Source organism: Pseudoliparis swirei, chromosome 18 (assembly GCF_029220125.1).
Source record: "Pseudoliparis swirei isolate HS2019 ecotype Mariana Trench chromosome 18, NWPU_hadal_v1, whole genome shotgun sequence".
NCBI classification, from domain to species: Eukaryota; Metazoa; Chordata; class Actinopteri; order Perciformes; family Liparidae; genus Pseudoliparis; species Pseudoliparis swirei.
In genome coordinates this window covers 10725461-10744758 of record NC_079405.1, presented here as the reverse complement: position 1 = coordinate 10744758, position 19298 = coordinate 10725461, and the positions used below count along the sequence as shown (strand labels likewise).

The following is a 19298-nucleotide window of genomic DNA, read 5'->3' as shown; positions in this document are numbered from 1 at the left end:
ATATTCTCAGAGAGGTTTTTACTAAACATGGTATTGGGTTGTATTTAAATGTCTGTCTGTACATCATTGTCGATGAATGAATCAGTGTGTGTTGCTGTTTTCTTATTTAGGGTGAATCTGGTCCTGCTGGTCCTTCTGGAGCTCCTGGTACCCGCGGCGCTCCTGTAAGTGTCACAGAAACATCATTGAATAGTAGTTTGTGTAATATATAAGATGATAGGTAAACACATGTTGCTGTCTATGTTGCAGTTTATAACAGATGTATCTCTTAGCCTGAACTGACCTCTGAGTGTGTGTTTCCTCTCTTATTTCCTCTTTTAGGGGGACAGGGGGGAGACTGGACCTCCTGGGCCCGCTGGATTTGCTGGACCACCTGTAAGTAACAGATGCAACACTGGCCAACACTTAGCTTTGCAGAGGTCTCAAGAGCATGACTCCGGGGTCATTCAGTCTACGACCTTCTAGTTTTATTCCAGGACATGCTGCAAGGTTAAGAAAGTTACAGCAATATAGATTGAAATCTTAATTTGAAAAAAAATATTATGCGTTTGCTCTTTTTGTAGATTTTATATTCAGTCATGAAGTAATTTATAAAATACATTAAAGGGCATAATGAGTCAACCATTTGACCTTTTGGGACATTTAAATTAAACTCTGTGAAGGATAGAAATTACTAAATGGCATCAAACCAACCGCTTGACTTTTTAAATATGGTTGTACAACGCTTTAAAATAAACTAATTAAACATAGTTAGTTATTAAAATATTAAGCACAGTCATTATCAACTCCTCCAATATGTAATTTTAAAAGGATCTAATTAAAGGATCTGATTTATTCACAATGGATTTAGAACAGATGACCTCAACACCTTGATACAAAATCCAATAAAGTTCTTTTATTTTATACCCAAGACTAAAAAACTCACCTCATGTTTTGTTATCTGGAAAATGAGCCAGCAAAAAGTGTCATGAGCAAGAGATGGCCGACGTCAACGCAGCCTTTCCTATTTCAAACCTCTTGTTTAATAATATATTTTATGGAAACACTCAGACATAATAATAAAGATATAATTGTCTTTGCCTCGGTTCTAAACCTCTGGGACTCATTTTGTATCTTGCAAAATGTCTTGTCTACCTCAGTGTGTTATTCTGTGGAGAGAAATGAGTGTGTAGAGACAGTTGGAAGTCTTTGTATCACTTATCCATTTAGGTCCTCACAAAGACACCAGGCAGCCATCAGACACATGTTTTTAATAAGCACCATTCTTCCAAATTTATTTCAATTTAATCGATATTTCTGTGCCAAAACAATTCATCACACTCTTTTTTTAAATGTATTATTCGGTGTGTAAATCATTTTAGGTTCACAGCTCACAGACTGTAACATCACAACTCCTCACTAAACAGACACGGCGTATGCACCTTTGCTGGACATCAGCCGCTGTGGCCACAAGGGCACTTACACAATATTATTAGATGTTAAAATGTAGCACAAGTAAAGAGGACTCATAACATTAACGAACTGACCCAGTAATAGTACTTATATGACTATATTTATTCAAAGTTTGCTCAAATTAAGCTACTGGTCACACCAGTGGGAACTTAAATTTATTCAGAGCTAAAAGGAAATGTGATGGAATAGCTTACAATAGCTTAGGCTAAACAACAATTGACCTCAGACAGAAAACCAGACGCTGTTCATGGTTCACAGTAAGTTGGTTCTCTGCCTGCGCCAATCTATTCAAAGCTTTTCTTGAAAAAATGCTGCAACTTTTGCAAATTCACATCGCTGCCGGTATGAATAGTTTAAATGCAAAAAATTCGCAGGCTAGTATTTATTCTTGTTCGTTAAGTCTCGGAGGTCTTAAGACCTTTTAGGGCTACTCCAGCCATTTCATATAGCACTTCCACAAAGTAGAGATGAATTAAAGAAACACAGTTAAAACAATAGCAAAAGGAGCAACAGTAAAAAACATTTCCCACAATACAACTCAATAGCATCTTCACGGAGCTAGACATAATGTAATGTTTTTCAAAGCCTGAATAGAACTAACTATGACTGGTTACCGGTGGAGCCCCTACCCAAAGATATCTTAGGAAACCCAGAAGCATAATTCTCAATTTAACGTCTGGCATATTTCCTTCATTCAATTGTCTTTCTTATTTCAGGGTTCTGACGGTCAGCCAGGAATCAAAGGAGAGCAGGGAGAATCTGGACAGAAGGGTGAAGCTGGGGCCAATGGACCCCAGGGACCATCTGGTGCCCCTGGACCTGCAGTGGGTGTTTTTTTCTGGACTTTGCCCAAATAAGAGTTTAAATCTAAAACACAGCATTTCAAAGCAACTGAAATGGAATATGCATCTATATTTATGTTTATAAACCATCAAATAAACATCATGACAGTGAAGTATATTTTCTCCTCCAGGGTCCTACCGGTGTTTTTGGACCTAAAGGTGCTCGTGGTGCTCAGGGACCTCCTGTGAGTGAAGTTTTTGAAAATATCTTCTTGATCATAATCAGTTATGTCAGAGTATTTCAGGCTTTGTCTAACTTCATCTTTCTCCTTCAGGGAGCCACTGGATTCCCTGGTGCTGCTGGCCGAGTTGGACCCCCTGGTCCCAATGTAAGTTCACGACACACAACTGCCTTCAAACCCACGACTGGGTCCAGAACTATACCGTAGAGACATGAATATAGGACACTGATATTATCACACATTTTCGAATACTTTGACAATTCATTTAGCAGTATACCATTAACTTACACAGGCTTCTAGAATGAATAAACTACATTCAACCGTTATTATTTACTGTGGATATTTATTATTTAGTCACCAAATGAAATTGGGTATGGGGAAAGAAGAAGAAGCACGGTGCAGCAGAACAGAAACAACAATGTTTTCTAACTGCCGCCTGACTTATTGTCACCTACAACGCCTCTAATATTTGCACCTGTAAAGCATTCACACGACCAAAACAGAATGCCTGACACAGTGGGAGTTGTTGTTGTTTGTTTGTAGAATAATCTGTAATATAGGAATCTGCAGACTCAAAAAAGAATGCATGCATGTATATTACATGTATTACAATGTAATGGTGCCATTTCACTGTATGTGTGTTTGTGTTAAGTCATCCTCCTCCCTTGTTGTAGGGAAATCCTGGAACTGCTGGTCCTTCCGGCCCCTCTGGTAAAGATGGCCCTAAGGGTGTGAGGGGAGATGGTGGACCCTCGGGCCGACGGGGTGATGCCGGGCTCCGTGGTCCAGCTGGGACTTCTGGAGAGAAGGGAGATGCTGGAGAGGATGGTCCCTCTGTGAGTTTGTCATACTTGTAATCGTACTCCTCCGTGTACAACTCAAGACTCTTCCGGGCTTTTAGATCGTCTTGACCTGCTTGACCTTGTAGCTCTTGAAACACAACTCCAGCAATCACGCATTTAGCCACTCCAACTCTTCTCTCCAGACTGCACATCTCCTTGAACGCTGTCACGGTGAACGCAGACGTCATTATATAAAAAACATTGTTAAATATGTTTGTTTTATACATTTCTGTTGATTTGTACGCAGCTCAGCTCAACAAGCCAATGTCATCAGTAATGGACAGCAGCAGAGCAGACTCTCCATTAATACGCAGAGCTGTCAGTGTCCATCACCGACTGCAATTGAAAACCTCGGCAAATGACAGCAGAGGGCACAAGCCCGGTGACAGACGAATGACAGGACCCAGGGCTTTTACCTTGCGCACACACACTCACACACACATACACACATCACAAACACATGGCGAGCCCTGTCAAGAAAATGACCCTTCACAAATGACTGCAAACTCAAACATAAAGATAGCTGCCGTGTCGTTACTCATTCCATCCATAGATTACATACGAAATCTTGCACATCAACACATCAGAGTCTGAGCCGGCCGACGATCCGGTCTCGGGTGTTTAGCATGCACCGTGAGACGTGATGGTCAAATGAAGCTGACCAGAGAAGAGATGGAGAGATCCATTTGGATCTGTGCTGCTGAATTGTGGTGTAATTCACTTGTATTTGCTTAACTTTGTTATATTTTCTTTTTGGGTAACACTTTTAAATAACCATGTGAATAAATGTATATTGCTAGTTTATTATACTTTAGTTTTTTTGTTATTTAATTATTTATCCAGTCCAGTAGAGATAACTACAATTTGTTTTAATGTCTCAGAATTGGCCTAAAGAACTGAATTAAGTAATTAAAGGATTATTGTATATAATAAAAGACGACCATAATTAAATGGTTTGTCTGCTGAAACATTTATATTTATATTTACCAAACATTAATTCTCTTCTCTCCTCTCTCAGGGTCCCCTCGGACCTTCGGGTCCTCAGGGTTTGGCGGGTCAGCGCGGTATCGTGGGTTTGCCCGGACAGCGTGGTGAGCGAGGCTTCCCTGGTCTGCCTGGACCTTCTGTAAGTTGCATACTGTTTGTTTTTCTCACATCATTTCTTTTAATGTCTTAGGGCTGCAATTTATTTTCAATGTCGCTTTTTTTCCACAATTCTGTCAGAAAATAATGAGTAATTCCTCTAAAATAATCCCAGAGCCTAAGGCGGCAACTTGAAATTGCTTGTTCTGTCGAAATACATAACATATTCAGTTCACAATAATAGAGCTGAAACAATTCATCGATAAGATATCAACTCAAGCTAGCCAACTGATTGAACACTAAAGCAATTATTCTGATGATCGATTAATCCCTTCAGTAATATGATTCCCACTGCAATGTGATTGGTTGAAGGCTTATTAAAACACAGAGCGGTCACCGCAGAGTGTTGTCCAACATGAAGTGTTTCTCTTTCACTGCTGCGAGTGACATAATGACAACCGCTCACCTTGAATAGAAAAAAGAGGCTATTCTGTAAACATACACTTCGGAATCCTCTCTAAGAGCGCATTGCCTGATGCTTTGTCACGGAGTACAAGAGAAAGAAGACACAGGCAGACTCTGGACACTCTGCTGTGGCCTGATTGAATCACGGTCACATCACGTCTCACATGAGAACAGCTAGGACTTTTCTCCTGATGAACTGATTCTATTAGATGTATGATATGTGACAAGAAGCCTCCCCTGCTTACATCTCACACTATTTGATATGTGACATGAGTCCTTGACTTACATATCCTCAGTGGTGCATGTCCTCACGCTTAATTGTTCATCAGTGAGCATGAAAGGGAAGCCAAGGAGGAAGCAGTGATGCCAAAACTCACCCAGAAATGATTCAAGCATAGAATATGCCTTTCATAGCGAGTGAAGTTTGAACAGTTTATGTGACGTTGTGTATTTTGAGGCTTAACCTGTATTTCTGGATCGAGTCAATGTTTTGCGCCATGTTCTTTATCTTTTACATTTTATAATAGTCATTCAAAACACATCCATTCGGTATAAGATAAACTGGTATTGCAATCTGTTTTCAGGTCACTGATTGTCATCTGGCTTAGTTATGGATATGTGAGCATTTCAAATGGGCAGTATGAGATATCAACATGAACAATACCCGACTGGAAAAACACACATTTCCCAAAGCTGTGATTGGACTTTATCTCCAATTTGACCCAAATATATTTTGTTAGAAATGGGGAGATTAATATTTAAAGAAAATGGTAAATAATGCTGCATTTGAACAAAAATAGTATTTGCATTGTATATCACAGCATATTGGTTAATAAGGATGTGGTAAATGTGGTTTGAAATCAGCTGTTCATCTTTTTATTGATGATCTGGAAATTATTTACCTGAACCTGTCTCTAAATCAGTTTGTGGAGACGAAAAGGCCAAGCAGCTGCAAAAACATGCTGCATTTAAATATCTGGAACACACTGTTCTCATGGTTGTGTTTCTAGTCTAATTGGTTGTTTCCAGTTTAAGATGTAAACTGTATATCTAAATTGATGCAAATTTAATTATTGTCATTTTGGGGGGAAATGACTCCGAACTCAACATTTTATAGCTGTTCTGTTTGAGTATTGTTAATAATTTAGCAGATCTTTACAATATTCATTGCTGGTTTTATAGAACACAACAAACCAAAATAAGTAAATAAAAGTGGGACTAGCCTGATACACGATTGTGATGTGAGGGGTGATTTAACCTCAGTTGATCATTGTGTTGTTTCAAAAAACATAGATTCACTGAATATATAATGCCAATTATATATATTGCACGACGAGTTCTAAGTGTGGTAATGAGTCCTCGTCTCGTCTCTCAGGGTGAGCCCGGAAAGCAAGGATCTACTGGTGGCAGTGGAGACCGCGGACCCCCCGGGTCTGTTGGGCCACCTGGACTCACTGGTCCTTCAGGAGAGCTTGGCAGAGAGGTGAGCGAGGGGTCAACACACATCATGTGTGTGTTTCGATTCATGTCTGCCACTTTGCATGTTAGTCTATTCATGGAGGCGATTCACATGAACTGCTATTTGCATCACGTATACATTTGTATTGTGTATCCTCCGTACCATCAACGTGTTTTGTTGGAGCAGGGTTCATTATGCAGCTGATCAGTATTCAATAGGACATCTGGCTCGGTGGAGATGGAAGCTATTAATAATCATTACTGATCTCCGTCAGGGCAACGCTGGATCTGATGGACCTCCCGGTAGAGATGGTGCGACAGGAACCAAGGTGAGAAAGACGCTATATAAGATACGTAAGTCAAAACCTCGGTGTTGTAGGCTCCTGTACCTGAACTGTGTCAGCTTTCAAATATGCTATGATTCAGGTTTGGTGTATGTATGTCTGGGTAATGTGTTGCAAATGTGTTGAAATTGGAATTTCATTCGCGACAGGAATACATTTGCACACCGCTTGGCTGACAACACCATCTCGTTCAAATCACGTACATGTATTCTATATTTAATTCATCATGTTTATCTGGAACTTCCTGTATAACATGTGACTTAGCATTGCACAAAAATGTGTATTCAAACACCCAATAAAAATCTTAATAATCTCACTATACACTATATGAGCAAAGAGCAAATTAACTTCACAATATTATTAGGATTATTATGGTTTTGTATATGATTATTTACATAATAATAATACAAATATTAACAATAGAAACTATTATTATTAATATTAATATTACTGTTAGGAGTGTGATGGAAATGAACCTTTCCAATGTCCCGTAGAGAAAACAAGTTCAATGTCGAAACACTTAAATGTCTTTAAGTATTTATTAAACAGACACTTGGAATAATTAAATTGAATGACCAGAGCTCTGCCACACAAACGGTTATCGGAGATCTGACCCAGAAATGAAAGTGCGACATAGTCTTATACAGTCAGAATTATTGATGAAGTGTTCGCTCCCCATCCCCCCTCCCTCTCTTGCTTCTCTCTCCTTCCCACAACATCCATGGGAACAGGTTCTGTCTGCTTTCCCAGTTGGTGTTGTGGCGTCTGCCTGAGAGGTGATAGAGAGAGAGAGAGAGAGAAACACAACAAAGCACTCTGCCGTACAATAATACAATCTGTTATTGTCCCTCACAAGATGAGCTGAACTCTGGGAGCAGAGTTCAGTAACACAGTGACTTTTAGAAGAAAGATTAATATACATTGTCCACGACAAGTCGTAGTGGTAGTCGTCTTAACCTTTCTAAATGCAGCCAAGACTAAAGGTGGACAGCATCATCTGTGCAGTGTGTGCGGCTGTGTCTTTTCTCACATGACTGACCTTTCTGCTGCAGGGTGAGCGTGGGAACACTGGTCCCGCTGGTGCTCCCGGTGCTTCAGGCGCTCCTGGTGCTTCCGGCCCAGTCGGTGCCACCGGCAAACAGGGAAACAGAGGAGAGTCTGTGAGTAACGACTCCAACACTTGTGACGTAGTGTCTTTTTTTAGCTGCATTGTTAAGTGCACTGTTAAGTGAAGAGCAGCGTCATTTATAAAAGGTGTACATTGTACTGCTAGACATCTGCAAGTTGTCCAGAGGTAGACCTGCTGTGCTTAAGGTGAAAAAGGAACCTCAATGTTTTCTTTTCCACATTTACAGCATCTATTTAGTCTATTTCCAGATGTTCTAATACTATGAAATGAGTTGGTCCTTCAATACATCTTTATTACAAAATGATTTTAACCTTATCCTAGAGGGCATAGTTGACCTTTGTGTAATAGCAACCTGAATGCTTACAGACTAAGTGATATTTCTGATGACATCATTAAAATACAATACATGTTAATGAACACAACAAAGTCACAGTATTCTTTCCCAGACCGAAAAATAAATGATGCTAATAATCCACACATATTTACAATAATGTTGACACAATGTTAACAGTATTTTTAATGTTCACACATATGATATGACAGTCAATTGATCTATCTGAGAAGTGCAAAGCAGTGCTCTGGTAATTTATGCCAGAACTATAACAACAATTCATTCTTTTGTTTTTCTTTCACAGGGTGCACAAGGACCTTCTGGGTCTTCTGGACCTTCTGGAGCCAGAGGGATGCCTGTATGTAGCGAACAAACACAACGAATGCATCGACTGCAGACGTCAAATTGAGCCTTGAATGTGTTTCCTCGAGAAGAAATACACCAAGGCTCATAATAATACAATAGAAAACCAAACACCGTTAAGTTATTGGCCACTTTTTTTCAGGGACCCCAAGGACCCCGCGGTGACAAGGGAGAGGGTGGAGAGGGTGGAGAGAGAGGACAGAAGGGACACAGAGGCTTCACTGGTCTGCAGGGTCTGCCCGGACCTCCGGTAAACACTCATTATAATCATTGGACATTGTTCAAATTAACAATTATTGTTATAAAGTGGAATAAAAAAAAGTTGTAAACGTGTTGAATGCCGCAGAAACTCTGATGTATGCATGTTATCATTATCTATGAAGGGTCAATCTGGAGATCAGGGTGCTACTGGACCCTCTGGACCTTCTGGACAAAGAGTGAGTAATAAAGCTGCTGAAATACTGGGAACGTCACTAATGAGAGACGAATGAAGAACATTTCTTCACATGCGGTGTCTTTAGTGCTTAACATCAACATCTCCGCATGTGTGTGTAGGGACCACCTGGACCTGTTGGCCCGAGTGGAAAGGATGGTGGAAACGGTCAGCCAGGACCCATCGGACCCCCCGGACCTCGTGGTCGCGGAGGAGACACCGGTCCCTCTGTAAGTACCCCACGAGAACTGTTACTGTCACACATATGTTACAAGCAAGTGAACATTTAATGAGGAATTTAGAATTGTTTTGAGAATTTGTGAAATAGCAAAATGAATAGAAAGTCCTAGAATATGAATTAGGTTGCAGAACAGACTGAAGTGCTTCCTGAACCCGAGGTGGGAAATGAGGGGGGACTTTTGTAGTCTGACTTGAAGAAGTAGCAATAATGCAACATTTGAGACTACTCCGGTTATTTTAATATAGATATGATATGTAGTAACATGTAGTAACCAACATGTCATCTTCCGTCTTTCTCCTTTTCTCCTCAGGGTCCCTCTGGAAACTCTGGACCCCCCGGTCTCCCTGGTCCCCCTGGCCCTGGCATTGACATGTCCGCCTTTGCTGGTCTGGGTCAGATGGAAAAGTCCCCTGATCCTCTCAGGTACATGAGGGCCGACCAGGCGTCAGGAAACCTCCGTCAGCACGATGCCGAGGTCGACGCCACGCTCAAATCTCTCAACAACCAGATCGAGAACATCCGCAGCCCGGAGGGATCCAGGAAGAACCCGTCTCGCACCTGCAGAGACCTCAAGCTCTGCCATCCTGACTGGAAGAGCGGTGAGTGACAGCCAGAGACATTTGTCAAATGGGGGGGAGATGATGAAGTCGGCATCAGCTAAGTGACATTTTACCCTGGCAGCTCACGTTTTGTGGAGTCAAAATGTTGGTTAAATATTGTTAGTATAGTCTGGTCTGCAGCTTCGATGGCCCGGCTGGCCCATGATTTCGATGATGATGATGATGATGATGATGATGAAAACACATAAGTATTGGTCGGTTCGGCCAGATTTGGCCGTTTTGGAGTCTTCCCGAACTTCCCAATGGCCAGTCCGCCCCTGTTGAATGTGCCTAATTCAGAGTTTCACAATATTCCTAACATTATGCAATAGAATTTCAACAATTATCAGTTTTTTGGGCAGCCAAAGACAAGACATATTGGGAATCTGATGTGTTTTTTTGTGTGTTTTTTCCTGTAGGAGACTACTGGATTGATCCCAATCAGGGCTGCACCATCGATGCCATCAAGGTCTTCTGCAACATGGAGACAGGAGAGTCCTGCGTAAAATCCAACCCGGCCAGTATCCCTCGCAAGAACTGGTGGTCCAGCAAGAGCAAAGACCGCAAACATGTCTGGTTCGGAGAGACAATGAATGGAGGCCTCCACGTAAGTATCTCTAAACATAAGTTGAGCCTCTATTATTAGGAATGTAATGACATCAGTTGTCAATATTTTTTTGAATTGTGGTTTAAGTCTTTTTCATGCAGATAAATTAACACAATCCTTCCTTCCTCTCCTTTACCTGCGGTCCAATGCAGTTCAGCTATGGCGATGACAGCCTGGCAGCCAACACTGCTGCCATTCAGATGACTTTCCTGAGACTGCTGTCTACCGAGGCTTCTCAAAACCTCACTTACCACTGTAAGAACAGCGTGGCCTACATGGACGCCTCAACGGGCAACCTGAAGAAGGCCGTTCTGCTGCAGGGCTCCAACGACGTGGAGATCAGAGCCGAGGGCAACAGCCGCTTCACTTACAGCGTGATGGAGGACGGCTGCACGGTACGACGGGACAGATGAAGCACAAACGCACACTACACACACTATTTAATGTACTGAATCAGAAGATGATGTAATGACACTCAAAAGATGGATCGTAAAATTGGTCACGATTGACTTTCCCTTCATGACAGACATTAGGCACTGTCTTTCTTGCTCTCTGGTTTTTATTTACTTCACCTAGCCAATCTTACTGTCTTCTATTTTGAAAAAAGTCCTGAGGTTAATTAACAGCCGCTGTGATTTTTCCCTCTGCACAGAAACACACGGGAAAGTGGGGCAAGACAGTGATGGAATACAGATCGCAGAAGACCTCTCGTCTGCCCATCGTAGACATTGCCCCCATGGATATTGGAGGAACAGACCAGGAGTTCGGAGTCGAAGTGGGAGCAGTCTGCTTCTTGTAAAGAACGAGTGATCAAAAAGAAGAGAGAGAAGTGGGAATTTGAAAGAAATTGAATGAAAGAGAAGCACACTTCAGATAAAGAAGGAGATAAAAAGAAAAATCAAGACACTTTTTTTAAATGGGACTTTTTTTCTAAGTAAAAAGTGCTTTATCCAAGTCGAACTCCGGAGGATATCTGCACTGAATGGCACCAGCAACTGTCATCTGTGATTCATCCAGCATCGTCACCACCCCCTCCCACATGGACACCCAGGCCTCCCCAAAAGCCCCCACTTCACCCTGGGTGGACAGCAACCCCCAACCACCACCTGCCCCACCTCATGAACAAGATGGAGGAAGTATGAGGAGAGTACGGGAACATACCAGGGAACAAGAGAGAGACAAATGTGTTGGTGTTATTTATTTATTGTTTAGGTTTGAGTCCCAGGTGTGGTCGGACTGAGTTTGTTGCAAAGTAATAAAAAGTCCATTTACAATTTTTTTTTTTTTTTAAACCATATCCACCAACTTCCTCTCCTACTTCCTCCTCTTTTCTAATCAACCCATCACCCTTGTACCATATCCACTAAAGCACACATATCTCTTTGAAACCAAAAATCTAGCTACATAGAAATTGCAGTTGTTCCTATTTCTACCACCACAGTGTGTATCAAAAAGTTACTGTGTATTATAATAAAACTCAATGGTGCTATTGTTGTAAAACAGTCTGTATTTTTTAAACGACCAGAAACTTATATGTAGTAGGTATATGTGTGTATACATATATACAATTTCTCATAGAGAGCAGCCACTGGGATTTTGGATTTCTTGGTGAAAAATGTCCCTGCCTCATCCCACCCGCCTGCTTCAACCCTTATATGTAAACAAACATGCCCTTGATGACGTTTGACAATCAAGACACGTCCAATTTGGAGTTAATACTGAATAAAATGTTAGTTTAGATATTTTAAAGCTACCTCACACAAAAAAACACATATCTCAAATCAAAGGCGTTCTCCCCCTGAAGCTTTATATACAAAACCTAACATTTTATATCAATATGAACAAAAGAAGCTTGGTCATAGAAGCCCAGTCTGCCGCCCCCCAATTTGTTGTGACTTTGACCCCCATCCCGCTCTACTTTCTCCCATCAGTCCCCTCACACAGGGAGTGCCCTCTGCCTCAGTGTACACACACACACACACGCACACACACAAACACACACGCGGCGGTTCAAGAGAATCAGGGTGTGTTTGACATTGTTGTTCCAGTTCTACCGCCAGAGCAGAGGGTCTCCTTTGTGTGAGGTTGTGTATATTTCTTATTATTAATAATGGTATTATTATTAATAATAATAGCATTATTATATAATTATTATGATCATGACTTGTTTTTGTTGCGTTTTAATTAATGTAAATTGGAAATAAAAGACAAAACCAAGAAACAGGCTGAAGTTGCTTTTTATTTGTATCCTGTTTTGTTCTCCCTAATCTGAGGTAGTATGGTTTTGACTCTTCCCCAAAGAAAACTAAGTCACACCTAAACATGTCATTGTGTCCTGCTGCCACTGTGGGCTGTGTGGTGGTGTCCAGATGCGTTTACAGGGGGAGAAACACTTTAGATAAATATAAAAAAAACTTAAAAGCAGAGGGCGAAAGAATAAATGCGGGGGCCATTTTCATTTTGTTGATGAAAATGTGTGGAAACCAAAAACAGAAAAAAAGGTTGAAGGTGGCGGTGCATGGTGAAATTTGTACTTTTATATATGTCAAATAGTTTTTCTATAGTTTCTGTTAGTTATAAGGCATGCTAGAAATAGAAAACACTGCCAACAGTTAATTCTGTGAATGTATGTCTTCCTGTTTATCTCATTAATCTCTTTATCTTCTTGCCTTTTTTCAACCTACAGTAGCAATAAAAGTTGGACACATTTACACATCAAGTAAAGCAATGTTTCTTTTATTTTTGTTATACTGGTTTTCTTCTTAAAATCACTTTTTGATTGATCAATTATTATTCAATGAAAGTTGTTATCGTTGTTTAAATCATTATTGGCAAACAAACAGGAGTAAAAAAGAATCACTGTGACAGAAATACATCACCAATAAAAAAAAGTATCTACAGAAGAAGAAAACTTCACAGAGGGCATGCTTGGTTGTTGACTTTTGGGTTATCTGCATCGATTCACCTGATCGAGTGAAAGTCGGTTTAAGAACTGAACTGTGACTCATCAATAGTGGACGTAGGATTTGTGACAGACGGTTAACATTCAGGGAGTATGTAAAGATCCACCCCAGTGCTTCACAGTCTGTCAGTTTATGCACAGACAGAACTAATATCAAACTTCTTATTCTAATCTTTCAGCCTGCGGTCCACCCAAGACTGGGTTTTAAGATGGACCAGTTATCATAATAACATCCATATCTTTCAACTCAAAGTTTACTGATTCTAGCTCTAATTCACAGTATTTCTTCATGATGAACAACAACACAAACTTCCACATTTAGCACATTACAGTAGGCCGACACAGAAAGTTGTCTTATTCTAGGTTTTGCAACTGAATAGTTCGACTAAATGGTGCACAGTAATGTTTTATTACATCTATGAACACTAAGGTCGTAATGTGTACACCTAAATCTGCAACAAATTGAAAGACACATGAATAAGAGCCTGTGAGGCTGCACTTAGGCACTAAATGCTAATGCCAGCATGCTAACAGGCTCACAATGACGACAGACTGGTGTTTAGCAGCTATAAAGTTCACCATGATCGTAAACCTCACTGCCGATAACCACCTTAGTGTACAAATAAGCATGCTAACATTGGCTTGCACAAAACACAAAGCAGCCTGCAGTCGAAGCGATGGGACAAACCAAAGTAGCCTATTGGACAAATACAATTTCTGACCTGATGATGGTGCTAAAAAATTAAAGGAACTCTTACACAAGAGGTTCCAAACCAATTTGGCTTGTAACCACTTCAATAAACAATGGCGGCTTCAGACCCCCCTGCGGTCTGTTACAGAGCCAATATCTGCTCATCCCAGCGAGTTGGCATCGCGGCTGTAGTGATCACATCGTCTTGTTTCCTTTTCTTTTTGAAAGTAATAGAAAATAAAGTATAGAAGTGCCTAACGTTATCTAGTCGTTCTTTCTGCTTACCTCCCGGTTGAATTAGCGAGCTCTTGTTGGGGGCCATTGACCTTAACAACCATCGGAGCCGGTGACACCAGCCGTCTTAACAAACTAACCCGACCACCTCCACCACCTCCTCCACCTCCTACGAGGATTACTTTCTCTTTCTCTCCACCTCTCGCCGCGCCTGAGAGAAGAGGAGGAGGACATTCCTGCCGACGTCTATGTGGCTCTGCGACAGTTCACCTCTTGCCAGATCACCTAACCCTTCTTATATTTGTGTTTTTATTTTTATCTTGTGTGTTTGCTGCTACTGGCTCGACAAATTCCCTTATGTGTTGTTGCTTACTGCTGCTCGAAAATTTTCCTTGGGGATTAATAAAGTATATATCTATCTATCTATCTATCATTAGATGTTGCTGGCTTTAGAAAGGCCTTTTAGTTTCCATATGTATCAGTGAATACATTCACCACAGAATCCACAGAGAAAATGTTCCATATTTTGCGAAGGTAAATATGAACAAAGTGAAGTTAAAACAAGGTACTTTGTTCCATATTAAGTGCATGTTCAGTATAAATTCCAGGCATGGTATTAATCTTAATATTGCATTTGTTAAATGTACGAACTGAAAAAAATATTCTATTTTTTATTAAAGTGTTTTGCTCATTTTTACCGTTGCTTCAAAAATAATAATCAATTATGATGAAGCCTACTCTATAAATGGGAGACAGAACTATTTGTATACGGCAATCAGTGCAGACAAAACGGAAAATCAGGACTCAAGAGATTAATTAACCCTCCTGTTACCTTAGGGTCAATTTGACCCCATTCAATGTTTAATGTCGGTGTTCTTTCGGGTCAATTTGACCCCAGGCTGTTTTTCACTGTGTGAAACATATAAGAAATATCAACTTTTTTATATATTTAAAGGGCTATTTAGGTAGTCAACAAACAAACATAAAGTACCTCACACTTAAAATTGGAAAACAATATTAATTCTAATAATTTTCTGGAGGTTTTAATTGCTGGGGTCAAATTCACCCCGAGGGTAAAATATGTCAGTAAATATAAAGGTAACAGGAGGGTTAAACATTGAATGGGGTCAAATTGACCCGCAGGTAACAGGAGGGTTAAGGCCTAAATAACAGCTTCTCTCAAGAAAAATGGCTACACTAATCAACTTTATGACAATGATCCATTTATAAATCCGGCTGGGATTTCTTCTTACCAATCAGTGGACAAGCTGTGTGTACACTTGGCCACCAAGATATTTTTAGAGCTGGTTGCTGCAGCTTGGAGACTAAAGAGTTCACCTCCAGCTCTCATGGCTTCGTCACAGTACATTTAGATCAGCACTTCTCCACTGGCAACGAAACCACCGTCTGTGTGGTCTTGAATTGGGATTGGCTTCAGAGCATCTGTGCAAAATCAATGTCATCCAAGGGAAATTGGCCTGTTACAAGACACGAGAACTACAAAGCACAAATGAACAGGCAGTTCGATTGGGACACACATTTGAGTTCACACACTCTTCTTTTTTAACCTGGTCCACACTCCAGCTGATTAGTGGCTTTCAATTCTTCATTAAGGGCCAATCAAACACTCTTAAATAGAGCTTAATGAAAGATAAAAGACCAGGGTATAGGTCTCTCAGTGCACATGGGGGAACGTACACAAATATGTTTCATTAAATTGAGAAAAATGCAACAGGTACATAACTATTAGGACAAGTGTGGTCAGGGGCTCAGTTGTAACAAATATGAAAAAATATCACAAAGCACAGCTGTAAAAGGTTAGTTTCCTCTGGATCAGCATCTTCCAGAAACTCCACACGGCATTTTTTTGACATTTATCAGTAGTTCTTGAAAAATCAATTTCCCCCATTGTTCCATTTCGGAGTTCAGAAACCAGTGCTCAGAGTATCTGTCTCTGTGGGGGTCTTCCGGGGGCTGGGCAAACTCTTCAGGTATTCCAAATGCCTGCGGGTCTCGGCTTGGTTCTGCTTCACATAGTACACGACATACACGATGACCATGAAGAACCATACAAACATTGTCACCAGCATTGCTACATCGGTGGTCTTCCTCTGCAAGCTGCAGAAATTCACCCCAGAATCCAACAGTTTGACAAGCGGTTGACCAGCGTTCTCGCCGTGCGACCCCGGGTCCTCCCACCTGCTACCCTCGCCCAGCCCCCTCACAGAGCTCTCACACACGATCCCATTTACTGTCTCCGGCTCCAGGTTCAGAGACTCCATCAACTCCTGAAGAGCGCAGTCACAGTGCCACGGGTTGTGGTAGAGGCGCGTCGTTGCACGAGTAGATCCAAACTCCTCCCTGCTGGCCTGCCTCAGCTGGTTGTGCGAGAGGTCCAGCAGGCGCAGCTCAGGGCCCAGATGCCGCAGGGCCCCCCAGGCCAGCGAGTCAATTCGGTTGTGCGACAGGTACAGATCCCGCAGGTGGACCAGGCCGCTGAAGGCGCTCTCGGGGATGTTTCGGATGTAGTTGCGTTCCAGGTGGAGGGAGACAGTTTCCGGTGGGATCCCCTCTGGGATCTCCCGCAGCCCCGCATCGGAACACAGCACCGTGGCCGTGTCCCAGTCGCAGTGACAGCTGTCCGGGCACTGGGGGGACGCTTGGCCCCACAGAGCTGAGAACAAGAGCGAGACGCGCAGCCATGAGTGAAGATCCAGTCCTTTACCTCTTCGTCTTCTTCCACTGACACTGGTCCATCTCTCCTCACACCAGCCAGTGCACATCGCCTCACCATAGCCCCCTGACACACACCAGGTCCCAATCTCACACACACTGACTCGCACCAGCAGGATCTGAAAGATTGAGAGAGAGAAAAAAGGGTCAAAGATGACTCTGTGTGTGTCTCTTTACAAACACGTGGAACCAGAAATGAACACTGACAGGAGAGATTATCATCTTGAGGAGGAAGAGGAGGAGAAGAAAAAGGAGAAAGGTCAAACAGATAGTCAATGAAATAAGCTTAAGCCAGTTTATCTGATGAATACACTCCTGCATGGAGAGATATTGAGATATTGAAAAGGACTAAAACATGTAAGAGGAGAACCATTTCTCAACAACACAACAATCCCTAGTTATCCACAGCGGTAATGATAATTGAAGTCAACTAAAAGGATTTTAACTAATCTTGTATTTCTGCTTTAAAAGGACATAAATCATCATTATCATCATTATTACCCTTCTGCTGTTTTTTGTACTTCTTCAATTCAAAACCAGGAGAAGCCTTACATACATGTTCTTCCCATTTATCCCTCTATTTATTGTCCTGTGATGCATAGCCCTTTAATCATTTTCCATCAGCCCGTGTTGATTCCATGGCTGGAGATAGAGCAGACTGTAGGGCTCAGGGATAGAAAGGGGGTGGGATCAATAGCCCAAGTATTGCCTGCCACACTATTAACAGCAAGAACATCAATCCTGCTTGTGTCCCACAGTATCAATAAGTGACACAATAAGCCAGCAGTGATCTGGGTCTTCCTGTAGTGAGTAGGTGAAGGTAGACTATAATCTCACATTACAGGTGTTATTAGTTTTAGAGCCGCCGAGAATCATCTGAGTTTGTATTCCTCTTTTTTTTGATCTACTGCATTTAGTCCAGACAATCCAATCAGGTGTTTCTATGACATGTATTGTTGTGTTGAGACAAGTAGCCTACAGCCCTGTTATTGTTCTTGATCACAATACACTCTTTGAATTTAATTAAAAGACAATCCTCCTCAAATGTCAAGCGCTTTGTGCTCTCTCTCCCATGTCGTTATAATAGTATCAACAGCTCCATGCCTCTGCTCTCCTGCAGACAGCAGGCACTAACAGTAACAGTGGCCTCGATAGAAGTGACTGATTGTCTGTCCACCAACTGTGTCTCACGAGCAGAGGTGAGGATGTAGTCGGCCACTCATTAACCTCTCTGTTATTAACATGCTGAATGCAGCTATATGCAGATCCACAATTAAGAGATTGGGATTGGGAATGAGAAAGGTGAGAAAAGAGGCAATGGAGGGACTCCCAAAGCAGATACAGGAGGCACTGTAGTTACATCTGACGGTGGCTGTTTCCGATTATTTTAATAGTCCTCCTTATAAAGTAAAGGTCATTATTTAAATGGAATTATGCGGAGACTCAGCTCCAGTATTTTATGATATTAACCTGCATTGGTGGCATAACATTGTTTTTAAACTATTAATAACATTAACCTGGGGGTAAACAGCGCTGGACTGTCTCGGAAGGTAACGGCTCGTATTGCTTCATGCAAACAAATAAACATCGCAAATAAAACTTTTGAATCACATTAATTAACGTTAAAGAGCGATGTTCGTCTCCCCATGGCTGCTGGTAAAAAGTTGATGCAAATAATAAGAAAAAACTGCATCGACGATATGATCACGTTACGTATTATTCGCCCAGACGTGTTGTAACAACAATTCAATTTTTACTGGTTGTATACGCGGGCAAAAAATAGATTCCCGAAAACTTACCTCCGGTTTCTTGTGAAGTTTGAGATCCAGAAAATGAAAAAAAGATTTTAGATCTTAAATTTTTTAGACTCCCGTTGCAGCTTTTCGCTGGATTTCTCCCGACAGCAGATTGGACCTCATCTCCTCATCTCCTCATCTCCTCATCTGAAACTGTGTGAGGAGCATCAGCAGTGGATACGTGGCGTGCCTCCTGCAGACGGCTCCATCGCTGCCTGCTGTAACAGAGGGGAGTTATAGCAACTAAGATGTGGGGCACTCTCTCTCTCTCTCTCTCTCTCTCTCTCTCTCTCTCTCTCTCTCTCTCTCTCTCTCTCTCTGCGTGAGGGCTCCCACCATAAGTCCTTCCTCACTATAGATGGCATCAGTCTCCTGGATTTCGGAGAAGACATTAGTTGTACTGTGATCTTAACTGAATTAGGCTAAACCTAACAACATCAAAGGAAAGATGCACTCATCTCTTATTTTTCCAGGCTTAGTATTGAAGGTCATATATAGAAAGAGACTTTAT

At 41.5% G+C, this 19298-nt stretch overlaps 2 protein-coding genes across 3 annotated transcripts in view; one reads left to right on the top strand and one right to left on the bottom strand.

Annotated features, from left to right (window-relative positions):
* The window catches only part of col2a1b (collagen, type II, alpha 1b), a 45437-nt gene extending 32840 nt beyond the window's left edge, over nucleotides 1-12597 (top strand). For both annotated transcript variants that reach the window (XM_056438135.1, XM_056438134.1), the window contains 18 exons: nucleotides 111-164; nucleotides 322-375; nucleotides 2169-2276; nucleotides 2426-2479; nucleotides 2570-2623; nucleotides 3151-3312; nucleotides 4337-4444; nucleotides 6242-6349; nucleotides 6600-6653; nucleotides 7721-7828; nucleotides 8433-8486; nucleotides 8634-8741; nucleotides 8875-8928; nucleotides 9047-9154; nucleotides 9476-9764; nucleotides 10184-10371; nucleotides 10524-10766; nucleotides 11024-12597. In XM_056438135.1, the coding sequence (XP_056294110.1) occupies nucleotides 111-164; nucleotides 322-375; nucleotides 2169-2276; nucleotides 2426-2479; nucleotides 2570-2623; nucleotides 3151-3312; nucleotides 4337-4444; nucleotides 6242-6349; nucleotides 6600-6653; nucleotides 7721-7828; nucleotides 8433-8486; nucleotides 8634-8741; nucleotides 8875-8928; nucleotides 9047-9154; nucleotides 9476-9764; nucleotides 10184-10371; nucleotides 10524-10766; nucleotides 11024-11170 (2055 nt within the window). In that variant the 3' untranslated portion in view covers nucleotides 11171-12597. The remainder of the gene's footprint in view (nucleotides 1-110; nucleotides 165-321; nucleotides 376-2168; nucleotides 2277-2425; nucleotides 2480-2569; nucleotides 2624-3150; nucleotides 3313-4336; nucleotides 4445-6241; nucleotides 6350-6599; nucleotides 6654-7720; nucleotides 7829-8432; nucleotides 8487-8633; nucleotides 8742-8874; nucleotides 8929-9046; nucleotides 9155-9475; nucleotides 9765-10183; nucleotides 10372-10523; nucleotides 10767-11023) is intronic.
* Nucleotides 12598-14696: 2099 nt separating this feature from the next.
* LOC130208721 (leucine-rich repeat-containing protein 3-like) lies at nucleotides 14697-18877 on the bottom strand. Its single transcript, XM_056438003.1, has 2 exons — nucleotides 18791-18877; nucleotides 14697-17110 (listed from the first exon to the last, which is right to left on the bottom strand). The coding sequence occupies exon 2, from the start codon at nucleotides 17039-17041 to the stop codon at nucleotides 16184-16186; it is 858 nt and encodes a 285-aa protein (XP_056293978.1). The 5' UTR covers nucleotides 17042-17110; nucleotides 18791-18877; the 3' UTR covers nucleotides 14697-16183.
* Nucleotides 18878-19298: the final 421 nt, after the last annotated feature.

Excerpts from the sequence above, each read along its gene's own strand:
- LOC130208721 (XM_056438003.1), bottom strand. The coding sequence starts at position 17,041 with ATGTGCACTGGCTGGTGTGAGGAGAGATGGACCAGTGTCAGTGGAAGA.